General features: G+C 60.9%; 3 protein-coding genes across 4 annotated transcripts; 1 reads left to right on the top strand and 2 right to left on the bottom strand.

Annotated features, from left to right (window-relative positions):
- Nucleotides 1-2,062: 2,062 nt before the first annotated feature.
- Nucleotides 2,063-4,966, bottom strand: STPG3 (sperm-tail PG-rich repeat containing 3). Of its 2 annotated transcripts, none has more exons than XM_043567127.1 (6): nt 4,854-4,966; nt 3,931-4,088; nt 3,679-3,813; nt 3,485-3,573; nt 2,525-2,825; nt 2,063-2,406 (listed from the first exon to the last, which is right to left on the bottom strand). In XM_043567127.1, the coding sequence occupies exons 2-6, from the start codon at nt 4,031-4,033 to the stop codon at nt 2,273-2,275; spliced, it is 762 nt and encodes a 253-aa protein (XP_043423062.1). In that variant the 5' UTR covers nt 4,034-4,088; nt 4,854-4,966; the 3' UTR covers nt 2,063-2,272. The 2 variants fall into 2 exon arrangements, with proteins under 2 accessions (XP_043423062.1, XP_043423061.1); XM_043567126.1 differs by lacking the exon at nt 4,854-4,966 and adding an exon at nt 4,198-4,433.
- A 1,325-nt stretch (nt 4,967-6,291) lies between these two features.
- Nucleotides 6,292-10,896, top strand: FAM166A (family with sequence similarity 166 member A). The gene is made up of 7 exons (XM_043567125.1): nt 6,292-6,462; nt 8,650-8,864; nt 8,946-9,211; nt 9,299-9,425; nt 9,762-9,856; nt 10,221-10,338; nt 10,686-10,896. The coding sequence occupies exons 1-7, from the start codon at nt 6,407-6,409 to the stop codon at nt 10,772-10,774; spliced, it is 966 nt and encodes a 321-aa protein (XP_043423060.1). The 5' UTR covers nt 6,292-6,406; the 3' UTR covers nt 10,775-10,896.
- Nucleotides 10,767-13,264, bottom strand: TUBB4B (tubulin beta 4B class IVb). The gene is made up of 4 exons (XM_043567124.1): nt 13,101-13,264; nt 12,714-12,822; nt 12,510-12,620; nt 10,767-11,981 (listed from the first exon to the last, which is right to left on the bottom strand). The coding sequence occupies exons 1-4, from the start codon at nt 13,155-13,157 to the stop codon at nt 10,921-10,923; spliced, it is 1,338 nt and encodes a 445-aa protein (XP_043423059.1). The 5' UTR covers nt 13,158-13,264; the 3' UTR covers nt 10,767-10,920.
- Nucleotides 13,265-13,855: the final 591 nt, after the last annotated feature.

Here is a 13,855-nt window from a genome sequence, read left to right as displayed (position 1 = left end):
CCGAGGCACCAGCCCGCCGCTCTTTTGCGGCTGGACCTCGTGGCGTGTGCTGCGTCTGACCTCATCCTCCTCTGGGGGCACAGCGGGGTGCTGCGGGGCACTTGAGGGTGGGGGAACCGGGGAAGGGGGCCGGACACCGGAGAACGGGTGCTGCCGGCGGGGTTGGCCTGCTTTACGAATTTCAACAGTGACATTTTAACCAGTATATTTTATGTTTATAACCATGAACAATCCTGCTGTTGACCTCACAGCAGCCTTTTGACTGTGAAAATAGTTTTGCTTCAAGGAAAGGAGCATTCGGCCCCGGAAGCTCCCTGTCCCTGGGCCTCACCAGGTGCTCGACCCTCTCTCTCCCTGGAACTTGGCTCCCTCCTTGTCAAACCGGGACAGGGATGAAGTTCACAGCACGGGGTTGTTGCAAATGCGACTGAAATCTAAGTGTGCCTCCAGAGGTGCCTAACAGAGACCTAGGAAGAGACCTGGGGGCAAAGTGGTGTCATGACCAAGGATGGCTATACTCATCACCATGAGCATCTAACCCCAAGTTCACCCAAGGTGGTGGGCCCTCAGGCTGAGGTGTCCATCCTGACCGCGAATTCAAGTTTCAGCTGTCATGGTGTCCCTTGTCCCTTGCAGCGCAAGAAGCTCACACGAAGTCAGTGGCCACTGCCTGGTCTACACCCTCCCTCGGCTCCTCCTTGCTAGGTGTGCAAGCCCCTGGACCCAGCAGTCAGCCCTCTGCAGGCTCTCACCTCACCAGTTCACCTCCGTTCATCCGAACAGCCCTGTATCCTCCCAAGCTTGGCCACGCCAAACATCACACCCTCTCCCTTTTTGTGTGCCTTGGCTTCTGAGGTTTATCCTGCTAGAAATTCCCTCACATTGCCCAGCAAACTCTTGATTTTTCTTTTTAACGTTTATTTTTGAGACAGACAGAGCGTGAGCCGGGTAGGGGCAGAGAGAGGGAGACACAGAATCTGAAACAGGCTCCAGGCTCTGAGTTGTCAGCACAGAGCCCGATGTGGGGCTCGAACCCATGAACCCGCAGGATCATGACCTGAGATGAAGTCGGACGCCCAACCGACTGAGCCACCCAGGTGCCCCTTGATCATCTTTAAAAGTCAATTCCTCTACTGCTTCCTCCAGGAAGCCCTCCCTCCTCAGCCCAGCTACAGGGGATTGCTCCATCCTTCCCGCTAGTCCCACTTCTGACTTTGAGACTAGGGGTTGCCAGTGGTGCAGCAGCAAGCAGAGCCCCCTGAGCCAAGTTCCCAAGACCAGGGCCCTCACAGCTCTGTCTCTGTTGCCTGCTGCCCGAGCTGGTCAGCCCAGGGCCCCAGGACGGCCATCTGCAGTCCCACTGCTCCGATTCCCAGGGGTGCTGGCACTCAAGCCCTAGAAGAGGTCGCAGGTGGGCCGCATTCAGACCCCCTGGGCCTTGGCCCCCCTGCAGAATGGGGCGATGTCCACACCACAGGAGCAGCTGTTGCAGTGCCTTTTTGAAGGGGTCAAGCTCTGGCCCAGGACTTGGGTGGCATAGGGGGGAATCCCTGGAGGAATCGGTGCAGTCACCACCAGCTGCAGTGAGGCCCTCGGAGGGAGGCACTCCTGGCGACAACCCCTGGGTAGAAGGGCAGGTTGCTGCCGTGGGCAAGCACAGGGCCCTAACAAGTGAAGGCCCAGGAAGTCTGTTGGCTGTGGCGTGGCCTGCACAGCCCCAGGCAAGTTCATAGGGTCTTTGGTCAGGAGCTGAAGGATGTAGAGCCAGGCCCTGGCAAGCTGGTCCCCTGGGTCCTCTCTGGTGGCTGGGCAGGCTTTGGGTGGGCTGGCAGCTGCACCAGTCTGCCGGGTAGCACAGCTAGATGGGGGTGTTCTGTACTGCCCACAGGTCTCCCTCCCACCCCGTCCCCCGCCAGGAAGTCCCAGGCCGCCACCCCACCCACCCTAGAGAAGAGAGCACTGAAGGGGAAGCAAAGGGAGACCCCTGGCTGAGGAAAGCCAAACGTGGCGGGTCAGCAGCAGGCCACATCCGTGGGACAGCTCACGAAAGACACAACAGAGCTGGAAAGAACGACAGCATCTCTGTGTGGCAAGGGGGTGGGCAGGTGAGGACTTCCGGCTGGGCCCTCCTTGCTGTCCGCAGCTCACAGAGGGATGGGCCGGCCAGGAGGGGGCATCAGAGGCGCCCAGAGAGTCAGAAGGCCAAGCTGGGGCCCCCCGGGGAGACCAGGGTTCCGTGGATAACCGGCCGGCCGGCTGAGCCCAGCAGGGGCTACAGCGTGCAGAAGGGTCCTGTGTCATGGCGCTTGGGTCTTCGCACGCCCTGGATGACCACCCCAGGTGCTGAGGGGAAGCGCGAGTTATAGCAATCCTCCACATGGTAGGCAGCTGGGCCGGGAGTGTGGGCTGCAGAGAGAAGGCGGGAGCCACACCCAAGCTGCGGCGCCAGCTCCCAGCTCCCCCACAGGCTGAGTCCCCCGTCCTGCTCCCAGGGCCTGGCCTCTGTCATCAGAAGCCTCCTTACAGGAGCTGACCCAGGAGGCGAACGCAGGTGAACGGCTCATGGAGAAGGCGGGCGGGCGGTGGCTCTGCAGCCGGCACCCAGGAGAGATGTCGTAGGTGTTGGGGCCTGGGCGCTTCTCGCCCCCCGGGGCCTGAGGAGGGGCCTGGAGCCGGGGCTGGGCACGGTAACCCGCACCCCCGGCCCACAGCAGCCCCGGCCGGGAGCGGGCCTCAACTGTCTTGGAGGCGGGGCGGCGGCCCCCAAAGCTGAAGGCCGGGCAGGCAGGCCGGCTGAGTGGTTGATAGTCCGCGGGCGATGGCCACTGAGGGGACAGAGGCTGCTGCAGGCCCCTCCCGCCCTCCCACAGGTCCCCTATCCACGCCCCCTCAGGCTTCTCCTCCAACCCTCCCCCACAGGCCCCGCCCCCTCAGGCCCCCTTCCCGCCTGCCCCACAAGCCCCGCCCCCAAAGGCCCCTCCTCCAGCCCGCCCTCCACAGGCCTCGCCCCCACCAGCCCATTCCCGCCCCGCAGGCCCCTCCTCTAACCCGCCCCCACAGTCCCCGCCCCATAGGCCCCGCCCCTCCCAGACCCCTTCCGCGCACCCCCACGGGCCCCGCCCCCGCAGGCCTCTCCTCCAACCCGCCCCCACAGGCCTCGCCCCCTCGGGCTCCCTTCCCGTCCGCCCCACAGGCCCTGCCCCCTCGGGCCCCCTTCCCGCCCGCCCTACAAGCCCCGCCCCCAAAGGCCCCTCCTCCAGCCCGCTCTCCACAGGCCTCGCCCCCACCAGCCAATCCCGCCCCACAGACCCCTCCTCCGGCCCGCGCCCACAGCCCCGCCCCAGAAGCCCCGCCCCTCGCAGACCCCCTCCCCTTCCGCGCCCCCACAGGCTCCTCCTCCGACACGCCCCCAGGCCGGCCTCCGCCCCTCTCAGGCCCCCATCTTCCAGCCCGCCCCACAGGACCTGTCCTGCCGGCCCTCCACCTTTTGCTCTTGGTTAAAGTCGGCTTTCTGTGTGAAGGGGCTTTCGCTCTGGAACCACGCTGTCTGCCACGCCCTGCGGCCACCGCCCTCTGCAGTAGCGGCAGCGTGGTTGGGGAGGGAAGGCTAGTAGCCGGAGCCCCACTCCCAGGGTAGGGGGCGAGCGGTGTGGAGGGGCGCAGGGAGGGGCCACGCACCGCGGGTGGAGTGCTTGCGGCCGATGCTGAAGTGGGGATGTGGGGAGCACTCGCGTATTGAAGCATCGGGCACCTGGTACTTGGTGGGGCCGGGGATCTGCAGGTCGGTCACGATGGGTGGGCGCCGCTCCAGTACTGGCAGGAAGCAAGCTCTGGGCCTAGAGTCTCCGCAGGCGCCTCCCCCCCACCCCTACCCCCCGCCCGCCTCCCCAGACCAGACGGAGGTAGGGGGTAGCCAGGACCCTTACTCACACAGCTCCTTCAGGTTCTGGGTGCAGATAGGGGGACGCTCCTGGGGGGGACTCATCTGCATCCTGAGGCCGGGTGGGAACTCCTGCCCTCCAGGGGTCCACATCTCCTCCCAGGCGGCCCCTGGCGGGGGGCCCAGCAACAAGACACAGGCCTTGGGCCTATAAGGGAGACAGATAAGCACCGTCCAACCAGTCCAACGGCCACTGCATTTGGGCTGCCCCCCACACACAAACACCCGAGCCCACCCACGGCTCCCTGGGAAGTTACTGGTATGGCACAAGTGTCTTCTGCCTCAGGGGGCCATGGGTCCAGTGTTTGCCTCCATTGATGTAAAAATTTGCCAGGAATTTCACAGCCTTCTGGTCAAAATTCATCCTCAAAGTGTCTTGCTCCCTTCCCCAGGGACACCTCAGAGCTCTGTGACCTCACTGGCCAGTCAGTGGGCACCCCCCGCCTCCGTTGCCAGGGACTCCTTGGAGAAGGAACGCTGCCCAGCCCTGGAGGGACTGCCCCAGTGGGCCCCTCTGAGGGGCCCCTCCCCTGGCCTGCCCCCTGTGGGTCACCCTGGTGTCAGCCTTGGCCGGGAGGACCCCTAGTCGGCCCCAGTGACTCCTGCCTTGGCCTCATTTCCTCTCTTCTCCCTTCTTATCCCAACCCTCTCCTCTCATAGAATGGGGGGGGTCCCCTGGAGAGCCCGGGTCCACTTTAGCAGGGCTTCTGGGAGGACCGAGGCCTCCGCACAGGGATGAGGAGAGGTGGGTGCTATGGGATGCCCAGCTGTGCAGTGCCATCCAGAATGAGGCAGTAGGGGGGTAGGGTGGAGGGATCCAGGGAAACTCCCTGGAGGAGGAGGGGCTCCTGCTGGCAACCCAGCCTCAAAAAAGAAAAGTAATGGCAGGTGGGCCTGGGTGAACCATGCTGACCGTAGAGGCCGTCTTGGGACTGGAGCTGCCTGGTGGCTACGCGGGTGCCAGGCAGTACGGAGATGTGGGGGCCCGTCTTCCGCTTAGGAGCACAGAGGCTGTCAGGTGTCACAGATGAACGGGGCTGCTCAGGCTGAAATGCAAAGGAACAATAAGCCCAAATGAGTGCGAGCCTGCTTGGGCACCATGGCCCTTGCTGTGCCCTCTGCAACTGACCAGCCTGTCAGCCCCAGCCCTGTTCTTGACCTAATCGGTGCAGACAGGGCCCAGTCAGGAACATCTTATCCTCCAGGCCCACCCTACCTAGACCCAGTCTCTTTCTCTCCTGATCCCTCCCATCCAGCACTGACCCTGCCTGGCCTCCAGAGGTGCTCCAGATGGAGGGGCAGACGGACAAATGGAGACTTGCTTGAGGAAGCATGTGTTTCCTTAGGGTGAGGGGCTCACGACCTGTGCTCAGGGCCCTTCTCTTGTACGGTGTTCTCTGAGAGCATAACTGACAGTGGCTGTAGGGGGGGCTTTATTAACAAAGCACTGAACGTTTGGGTTCAGTGATTGCTCCCTGTAACACCTGTTACTGTGATGGGTGACACAGCACAGATGTCTTCAGCTCAATGTCAGTCATTCCTCGGAGTAGATAGGTTCCTACGAGTGGAAGCGCCCCGTCAAAGATCGTAGTGTCTTGTATGGGTGTGATATGTATTCCAGGTGCTGTCTGGACAGTGCCTGGGACCTTGCTGGCAACGAGCATCAAAGACTTCCAACATCAGACCTCAGCAGTGTTTATTTCAGGTTCAGTCTTCTGTGTATAGACTCTGGGGTCTTAAGATGTTCATTACATGGGAATTTTTCTATCATTGCACTAATTTTTCTTGGTTTTGTTTTATAAAGTTTCTATACTCGTACATGTCTGTCCACAACACTTGTTGCAATCTTTGTTCCCAATTCGTAGTCTGCCTTTGAGTATTTTTTTTTCGACAGGTACTAGAATCTGCTGATTTCTTCTTTGGTTGGTACCTTCCTTTGTTTTTATAGTTGGAAAGTCATTCCTATACAACAAAATAAAATCAAATCAGGAATTGTTTAGAATGGAAGACAGTGCCCAGTTCCAGGGGAAAGGCTCTTCAGGACAGAGTCGCAACAGCTCTGAAGCTCAGAAACCCCCGGACGAGGCTTCCCACGATGCCTGTGAAGCTTCCAGAGCCTCTGGTCTCAGGAGTGGGCTTGGGTGGGGAAGCTACTTTTCAGCTGGCTGCTGGCCTCCTGGGGGCAGCAAGAGTCCAGGCCTCATTCCGCCCCACACTTCCTGGCAGGCCCAAGACAGCTGTCCCAATTCCGTGAGCTCAGGGAACCTCAGTGTGACACCTCCTTGGCCTGTTGCTTGTCTGGGCCTAGGCGTCCCACCTGTAAAACGGGAGCACTCCCAGGGTTAAGGTAGGGCCCAACAATGGCAGGCCTCTTCACAATGGTTTCCAGGCAACAGGGACTCCTCTCAGGGAAGGGAGTCAGACACTGAAAGGGGCTGGAGCCATCAAAGGCGCTATTGAGGCAAGATGACAGCTACTCAGAAACACAACTTCTTCACGCCAGAACCTCACTATATCCCTGGGTAAGTGCTGAAGCCCCGGGGGAGTCTGGGGTCTGCAGAGGACGGGGGAGGGCAGCAGGGGAAGGGCTCAAGGCCTCCTGTGAAGACGGCACAGAAGCTGGTCTCCAGGGAGTGGGGACGAGGCTCGAGGGCCCCGGAGAGGCCTGGGGCAGGAGCGGTAGGGCCGGGGCTGCCAGGGGCGAACACCTCTCCTCCCCTCTAGCACTGTGCTGAGAGCCCTACCAGATGGCCAACAGGTCTGTTAAGAGCAGAAAACTGGGCACGGCCCGGCAGCTGGCAGAGGCTGGCCAAATAAGCTCCGGACGCTCACTCCATAGAATGCTGCATGTTAGAAAGACATAAGCATCCGGAGTAAACTGACCGGCCAGGCTGCCAGGCTGCCTTACTCGGTACCCCCAAGGTAAAAACTAAAGTAAAAGTAAGCCCTCTCTGGAATATATGTACACACCCACACCCACACCCACCCCCCCACCCCCACCCCCACACATCCACGGGAAAGAAAAAAGTCTGGGACACCTGGGTGCCTCAATCAGTTGAGTGAGCTCAAGCCCCACATTGGGCTCTCTGCTGTCAGCAAAGAGCCCACTTCAGATCCTCTGTCCCCCTCTCTCTCTGCCCCTCCCCTGCTTGTGCTGTCTCAAAAATAAACAAACATTAAAAAGAAGAAGAGAAAGAAAAGAAAAGAAAAGAAAAGAAAAGAAAAGAAAAGAAAAGAAAAGAAAAGAAAAGAAAAGAGAAAAGAAAAGAAAAGAAAAGAATCCAGAAAGGAGTCAGACCCGACTTTCCACAATGGTTCTGGGCAAACACCAGGCCAGGTGATACAGAAGAGGGCTCTTACCCTTCTTGCCTCAGTCCTGCTTATCTCTCAAACTAGCAATTCTGCATTCACTTTGACGGTTTTTAAAAACGCTTTTTAAACATTTATTTATTTTTGAGAGACAGAGCATGAGCAGGGGAGGGGTAGAGAGTGAGGGAGATACAAAATTGGAAGCAGGCTCCAGGCGCCGAGCAGTCAGCACAGAGCCAGGTGTGGGGCTCGAACCCACAAACCGTGAGATCACGACCCGAGCCGAAGTCGGACGCTCAACCGACTGAGCCACCCAGGCACCCCCACACCTTTGACAATTTTTTGAAAGAAAACAATTTGCCTTCCTTGGCTGATCATACAGGCCCCACCGCTACCCACATTTGGGGCCTGCACTGCGATGCCTACTCCTATCTCTCAAGGACACTCAGCCCGGCCGTTACCTCCTACCGGCAGCCCTCCCACCTGCTTTTCTTTTTTTTTTTCAACGTTTATTTATTTTTGGGACAGAGAGAGACAGAGCATGAACAGGGGAGGGGAAGAGAGAGAGGGAGACACAGAATCGGAAACAGGCTCCAGGCTCTGAGCCATCAGCCCAGAGCCTGACGTGGGGCTCGAACTCACGGACCGCGAGATCATGACCTGGCTGAAGTCGGACGCTTAACCGACTGCGCCACCCAGGCGCCCCCCCACCTGCTTTTCAAATCCTGGCTCCATACAGTTGGCTACTGGCCTCCCGGGGGGCCAAAGTCAGTGATGCCTTCCCGGGATACCACATTGTGTAGACTGGCTGTGCCTCAGTCCGGTTCTGGGACCTGTCACCATCCCTGTAAATGCTTCAAAGGGGCAGAATCCCCCGTTCCCTCATCTTTTTTTTTTTTTTATGTTTATTTATTTTTGAGAGAGAGAGAGAGTGAGTGTGTGAGTGTGGGAAGGGCAGAGATAGAGGGAGACACAGAATCTGAAGCAGGCTCCAGACTCCGAGCTGTCAGCACAGAGCCCGATGCGAAACTCGAACTCACAAACCGTGAGATCATGACCCGAACCGAAGTCAGACGCTTAACCGACTGAGCCACCCAGGCTCCCCCACCCCCACCCCTTCCCGTTCCCTCATCTTTAAGCTCCTTGTTCGTGGGTGGCTGGGTAGAGAGTGGACGGCAGTCTGGTGGTGACAGGACTGCGTCTCACCGGTGGGGCAGACCTATTGTCAGTGCTTGGCCTGTGCCGCCCATCCAAGCCTCAAGAGCCTCTGAAAGCAGCTGCTACTGAGATTCCCATTCTGTGAGGTCAGGTACCTTTGCCTGTGGCCGGCAGGCTGGATCCACACCCTGTCACAAGGGTCCTGCCCTTGCCCACTGGCCCTCCTCCTCCCCCCTCCGCAGCTACGCCGGCTTCTATCCGCAGCTGCGCTACCAGGTGGGGAACACCTATGGGCGCACCACAGCGCAGCTGCTCACAGACCCCAGCGTGAGGAAGAGCCCCTGCTCGGTGTTGTCCCCCATATCCAAGCCCAAGTTCATCGAGGACTTCAGCAAGTCCAAGCCACCTTTGATCCCCTGCCGCGACCTGACTGAGCCCTACATCCCCCACTACACCGGTGAGCTCTCCCCCACCAGTCTTGCCTGTCCCGGGCCCACCCTCCTGGGTGCCATCACTCACACTCACCCTATCCATACAGGTCTGAAGCCCTACAAGAACTTTGAGATCCTGGGCCGGTTCCCACCCCAGGAGGTGAATGCCCAGGAGGGGCCGTCGGGGGCAGAGAATGTATCCAGGCAGGTCCTGCGGCCTGCTGGCTTCATGCCCTACCCCCCTTACCCTCCGTGCCCACCAGGCAGGAAGGGGGACTCCAGAGACTTTGGACACCCAGGCCTGCGGCTGGCATACGGTGAGGAAGGCTGGAAGAGCACCACCCCTGTCCACGAGGCCCCTGAGCGGGCCCAGGTAACTGGGAGATGAGCTGGGATCAAGCCTCACCCCTGCCAGACCCAGGTGGGGCTGAGGCAGTGACTTGCCCCCCTCCCATCCCAGCTATACCACTGCAGGAGGGATGAACACCCACCCCCAGCCCACCAGCAGGAGACATTAGATGTGGGCAGGTTTCACAGGCTGCCCCAGCTGGACCACCCCAACCTGATCCAACGCAAAGCCATCTCAGGTGGGTGCCCAGGGCCTGGGCACGAGCACACTCCCGCCCGCCCCACCCCCCAACAAGGCTCTAAGGAGCCCAGGCAGGATGAGGGGGAGCAAGTGAGGAGGGCTGCCGGTGGGTCTGCCCCCACCCATGCGCCTGCCCTGACAGCGGTTTCCTAGAGCCCAGCCTCTCCCAAGGTGGGATACTCCAGCCCACCCACTGCCGCCCAGCCCCATCAGGAAACTGACGTTTAGGGAAGGAGCCCCAACAGACTTCCCTGACATACCTGGGGACAGGTGGGTATGCCCAGAGAAAGGTGGAGGGGACCTGGGGGAGGACCCTGACAACTCCATCCCCTAGGCTATGCTGGCTTTGTCCCTCGCTTTGCCTGGGTGATGGGGGTGAATTACTGTGATGGTGTCACACAGGCTATGGACGAGTTTGACAAGAATCAGGTAGGAGGACGTCATCTCTGGGCCTGCTCCCAAATGCCCATCATGGCCCGCAAGGTGGTGTCCACACCTCCCGGGAGGCAGGAGCATGGCCAAGGCTCAGCCGGCTTCCCCAGAGGGGGCTGTGGAGGGCAGGCTTCCTTAGAGGCCTGGGGAGGGGGGACTGCCTGGCCCAAAGAGGCTGCTCCCCCTCACGCTTCTGACCAGACCTAGGCTCACTACTCCCCAGCATTGTGGGGAGAAGGTAGGGCAGAAGAGACCTTGGGAGCATTAGCCACCTCTCAGATCACCAGCCCAGCCTCCACCGTTACCTGTCGCACTTACCGGTTGGTGAGGGCAGCATGTCAGCACCTGCCTGTTTCCACAGTTCCTGATCAAAAATCCCATCTGTGCCCTGGGTGAAAGGCTGCCCAGAACACACTGGCCCAGCAACACCATCTATAACAGCAAGGGCCTGATACCTTTCTACATGGGGTTTATACCATGTGAGTACACAACAGACACCCCCCCCCCCCACCTGCTCAACAAGGGCAGAGTGACCAGGCTGCTCCAGGAAGGAGTTGGGTGACTGGGGTCCCCTACCCACGCTGTACCACTGGCACAGAGCCAGCTGTACGATCCCAGGGTTCACCTCCCCCCCCTGGTGTGGAAGGGGCTCAGCCCCTTACTCAAAGCCAGAGGCTGGCTGCTTCTAGACCATGCTGGTCCTCCAGAGGTTCAGTGTGGACAGGCCAAGCCCATCTTCAGGAGGCAGGTGCCCAGGGTAGCCCTCTGAATGCCCTTCCTGGGTGTGGGCAAGGCTGGGGCTCAGCTGCAGTGTTCCCCCTTGCAGCCATGCAAGACAACTACGCAATGACGTTTGGCAACAGCACCCGCAAAGCCTATCAGAAGGAACTGGAGAGGCGAGACCAGACACTATGAAAATGCTTTAATGGTGGCGTCTGTACAGCATGTGACGTCAAGACAAGGAAAAGAGCAAGTGCACACAGAGACATGGCTATCAGAGAACAGACCGTGAGCGAATAAAGAGTTCACACAGCTTCCGCGTGCTTTACCAGGTGTCAGCTCTAGGCCACCTCTTCCTCTGCCTCCTCCTCAAACTCGCCCTCCTCCTCGGCCGTGGCGTCCTGGTACTGCTGGTACTCGGACACCAGGTCGTTCATGTTGCTCTCGGCCTCGGTGAACTCCATCTCGTCCATGCCCTCGCCCGTGTACCAGTGCAGGAAGGCCTTGCGCCGGAACATGGCCGTGAACTGCTCCGAGATGCGCTTGAACAGCTCCTGGATGGCCGTGCTGTTGCCGATGAAGGTGGCGGACATTTTCAGCCCCCGGGGCGGGATGTCACAGACGGCGGTCTTCACGTTGTTGGGGATCCACTCGACGAAGTAGCTGCTGTTCTTGTTTTGGACGTTCAGCATCTGCTCGTCCACCTCCTTCATGGACATGCGACCCCTGAACACTGCGGCCACGGTCAGGTAGCGGCCGTGGCGGGGGTCACAGGCAGCCATCATGTTCTTTGCATCGAACATCTGCTGGGTGAGCTCGGGCACCGTCAGGGCCCGGTACTGTTGGCTGCCTCGGCTGGTCAGTGGGGCGAAGCCGGGCATGAAGAAATGCAGGCGGGGGAAGGGGACCATGTTGACAGCCAGCTTGCGCAGGTCAGCATTGAGCTGGCCGGGAAAGCGCAGGCAGGTGGTGACCCCGCTCATGGTGGCTGACACCAGGTGGTTGAGGTCCCCATAGGTAGGAGTGGTCAGTTTTAGGGTTCTGAAGCAGATGTCATAGAGGGCCTCGTTATCAATGCAATAGGTTTCGTCTGTGTTCTCTACGAGCTGATGGACCGAGAGGGTGGCGTTGTAAGGCTCCACCACCGTGTCCGACACCTTGGGCGAGGGCACCACACTGAACGTGTTCATGATCCTGTCGGGGTACTCCTCCCGGATCTTGCTGATGAGGAGGGTACCCATCCCAGACCCGGTGCCCCCGCCCAGGGAGTGGGTCAGCTGGAAGCCCTGCAGGCAGTCACAGCTCTCGGCCTCCTTCCTCACGACATCCAAGACTGAGTCGACCAGCTCTGCACCTTCCGTGTAGTGCCCCTTGGCCCAGTTATTCCCGGCACCACTCTGACCTGTAAGAAGGCAGCCAGTCACTCTTTGCCGGGCATGTGGTCCCCACTGGTCACCCGTGCCAAAAAACCCCAAGTAACATGGTGTGAACTCAACCTGCAGGTAGAGCAAATGGACCCCCAAGCCAGAAGGTTAAGAGCCTGCCCGATCAAAAATTAAGTTAGGAATCAAGCCAAGATGGCTTAACAATAAGCCATCCCCTCCCACAGGCGGCCCCTGCCAATTCTCAAGGACAGATGAGCTGCAAACACAGCTTCCACTGCCTGCAATTCAACGTTTGTAGCAGAAAGATTACATCTGCTGACTCCTTCCCTGCGGGTGGACAGCTGGGCCTCCCTCCCAAAGCCGCTTTACGAGGAGATTGACTCCAGGGAGAGGAGGAAGGTGTCCACGGGCGCTAGCGTCTGCTCAGGGGGCAGAGTGGATCAGGATCTCAGCTCTGCGGTACCGACGGCGGTGACCTTGGGCACCCCTTGACCTTTGAGCCGTCCTGGCTATCGAGCCGCCGCCCAGCCCCTACCGCGGCTCACCGAAAACGAAGTTGTCTGGCCTGAAGATTTGACCGAAGGGTCCCGAGCGCACGGAATCCATGGTGCCCGGTTCCAGGTCCACGAGCACAGCTCGGGGCACATACTTGCCACCTGGGACGGGGGGGGGGAGGGTAAGAGAACGTCAGCGAGAGAAGAGCCGCGGGGGAGGCAGGAAGGAGTTAGGAAAGGGGCGTGGTGTCTCACCGGTGGCCTCGTTGTAGTACACGTTGATCCGCTCCAACTGCAGGTCGCTATCGCCGTGGTAAGTGCCGGTAGGGTCGATGCCATGCTCGTCACTGATCACCTCCCAGAACTGCGAGAGACGCCGGCGGGCCGGGCCGAGGCTGAGTCACGCCGGCGGGGCCCGGAGTCGGCCCCGCCCCGGATGGGCGCGGCCCTCCCCTCCCCCGCCACCCCGCTGCCGCCTCCAGATCCGTCCCCGGGGGCCAGCGCCGCCGCCCCGGCCCCGACCCTGTGCCGGGCCGCAATGCGGGTCGCCGTCCGCCCACCGGCCCGCTGCCGCCATCTTTTCCGCCGCCCGCCCACCCGCCCGGGAGACCCGTGCCGGGGCCCGTGCGCCCCACTACCCACCTTAGCGCCGATCTGGTTGCCGCACTGGCCGGCCTGCAGGTGCACGATCTCCCTCATGGCGGCGGCGGCAGCGTCGGCGGCGGCGGCGCGGGCGGAAGGACGGACGCAAGAGCCGAAGAACAGGCGCGCAGAGTGCTACAACCGACGCTCCGCCAACGCTTATATATCCGTCGCACCCGCCTCCGCCAGCCTCGTATTGGGCCGCGAGAACGAGGCTGGCAAACATCCTGGTTTGACTGGCTGTGTTTCCCGTCAATCCAACCGCCTAACGCCCACCTTCCCACCGCCGTTCGCTCTTCATTGGTCAGCCTCGGTCTCTGCTCTCCCTATCAAAAACCCCTCCCTCGCGCTGCAGTACTCTGGCCATTGGGTGTTTCAAATGATTGATTTGTCCTCTCATTGGCTGGCTCCGGAGAGCACGCCGACCTAGGGCCAGCGTCCTGGTAACCGCCGCAGTGCCGCGGGGACGCGCGCGGGCGGGGCGGGCTCCGGGGGCGGGCTGCGGGCGCGGGCTGGGACTTATCGCCCCGGGGAGGGCCAGCCGGGCGGGCCGCGGGGTGGGCGCAGTCCGCGGTCCGCGCCCCGGGAAACGCAGGTGGGGCGGCGGCGTAGGGCTGTGCCCTTGCGGGCCGCGCGCGCACACGTGCAGGAGACTGCAGCCCCGGGGGGCGAGCGCGCGGGCCGGGCCAGCCGAGCGCCTTCTCCGGCACGGCTGCCTAGGACCCCGGGGAACGAAACGAGGGGGCGGGGGCGGG

The sequence above is a fragment of the Prionailurus bengalensis genome, chromosome D4 (genome assembly GCF_016509475.1).
Source record: "Prionailurus bengalensis isolate Pbe53 chromosome D4, Fcat_Pben_1.1_paternal_pri, whole genome shotgun sequence".
Taxonomy (NCBI): Eukaryota; Metazoa; Chordata; class Mammalia; order Carnivora; family Felidae; genus Prionailurus; species Prionailurus bengalensis.
Note: the sequence above shows the minus strand (reverse complement) of the source record. Positions and strands in the feature narration are given on the sequence as shown.

Excerpts from the sequence above, each read along its gene's own strand:
- TUBB4B (XM_043567124.1), bottom strand. The coding sequence starts at position 13,157 with ATGAGGGAGATCGTGCACCTGCAGGCCGGCCAGTGCGGCAACCAGATC. Across the intron at positions 12,823-13,100 it reads GCAACCAGATCGGCGCTAAG|TTCTGGGAGGTGATCAGTGA; the intron begins GTGGGTAGTGGG and ends CGTCTCTCGCAG. Across the intron at positions 12,621-12,713 it reads GTACTACAACGAGGCCACCG|GTGGCAAGTATGTGCCCCGA; the intron begins GTGAGACACCAC and ends CCCCCGTCCCAG.
- FAM166A (XM_043567125.1), top strand. The coding sequence starts at position 6,407 with ATGACAGCTACTCAGAAACACAACTTCTTCACGCCAGAACCTCACTAT. Across the intron at positions 9,212-9,298 it reads AGGCCCCTGAGCGGGCCCAG|CTATACCACTGCAGGAGGGA; the intron begins GTAACTGGGAGA and ends CTCCCATCCCAG. Across the intron at positions 9,857-10,220 it reads ACGAGTTTGACAAGAATCAG|TTCCTGATCAAAAATCCCAT; the intron begins GTAGGAGGACGT and ends CTGTTTCCACAG.
- STPG3 (XM_043567126.1), bottom strand. The coding sequence starts at position 4,304 with ATGAATTTTGACCAGAAGGCTGTGAAATTCCTGGCAAATTTTTACATC. Across the intron at positions 3,574-3,678 it reads CCGCAAGCACTCCACCCGCG|AGGGCGGTGGCCGCAGGGCG; the intron begins GTGCGTGGCCCC and ends CCGCTACTGCAG. Across the intron at positions 2,826-3,484 it reads ACTTTAACCAAGAGCAAAAG|TGGCCATCGCCCGCGGACTA; the intron begins GTGGAGGGCCGG and ends CTGTCCCCTCAG.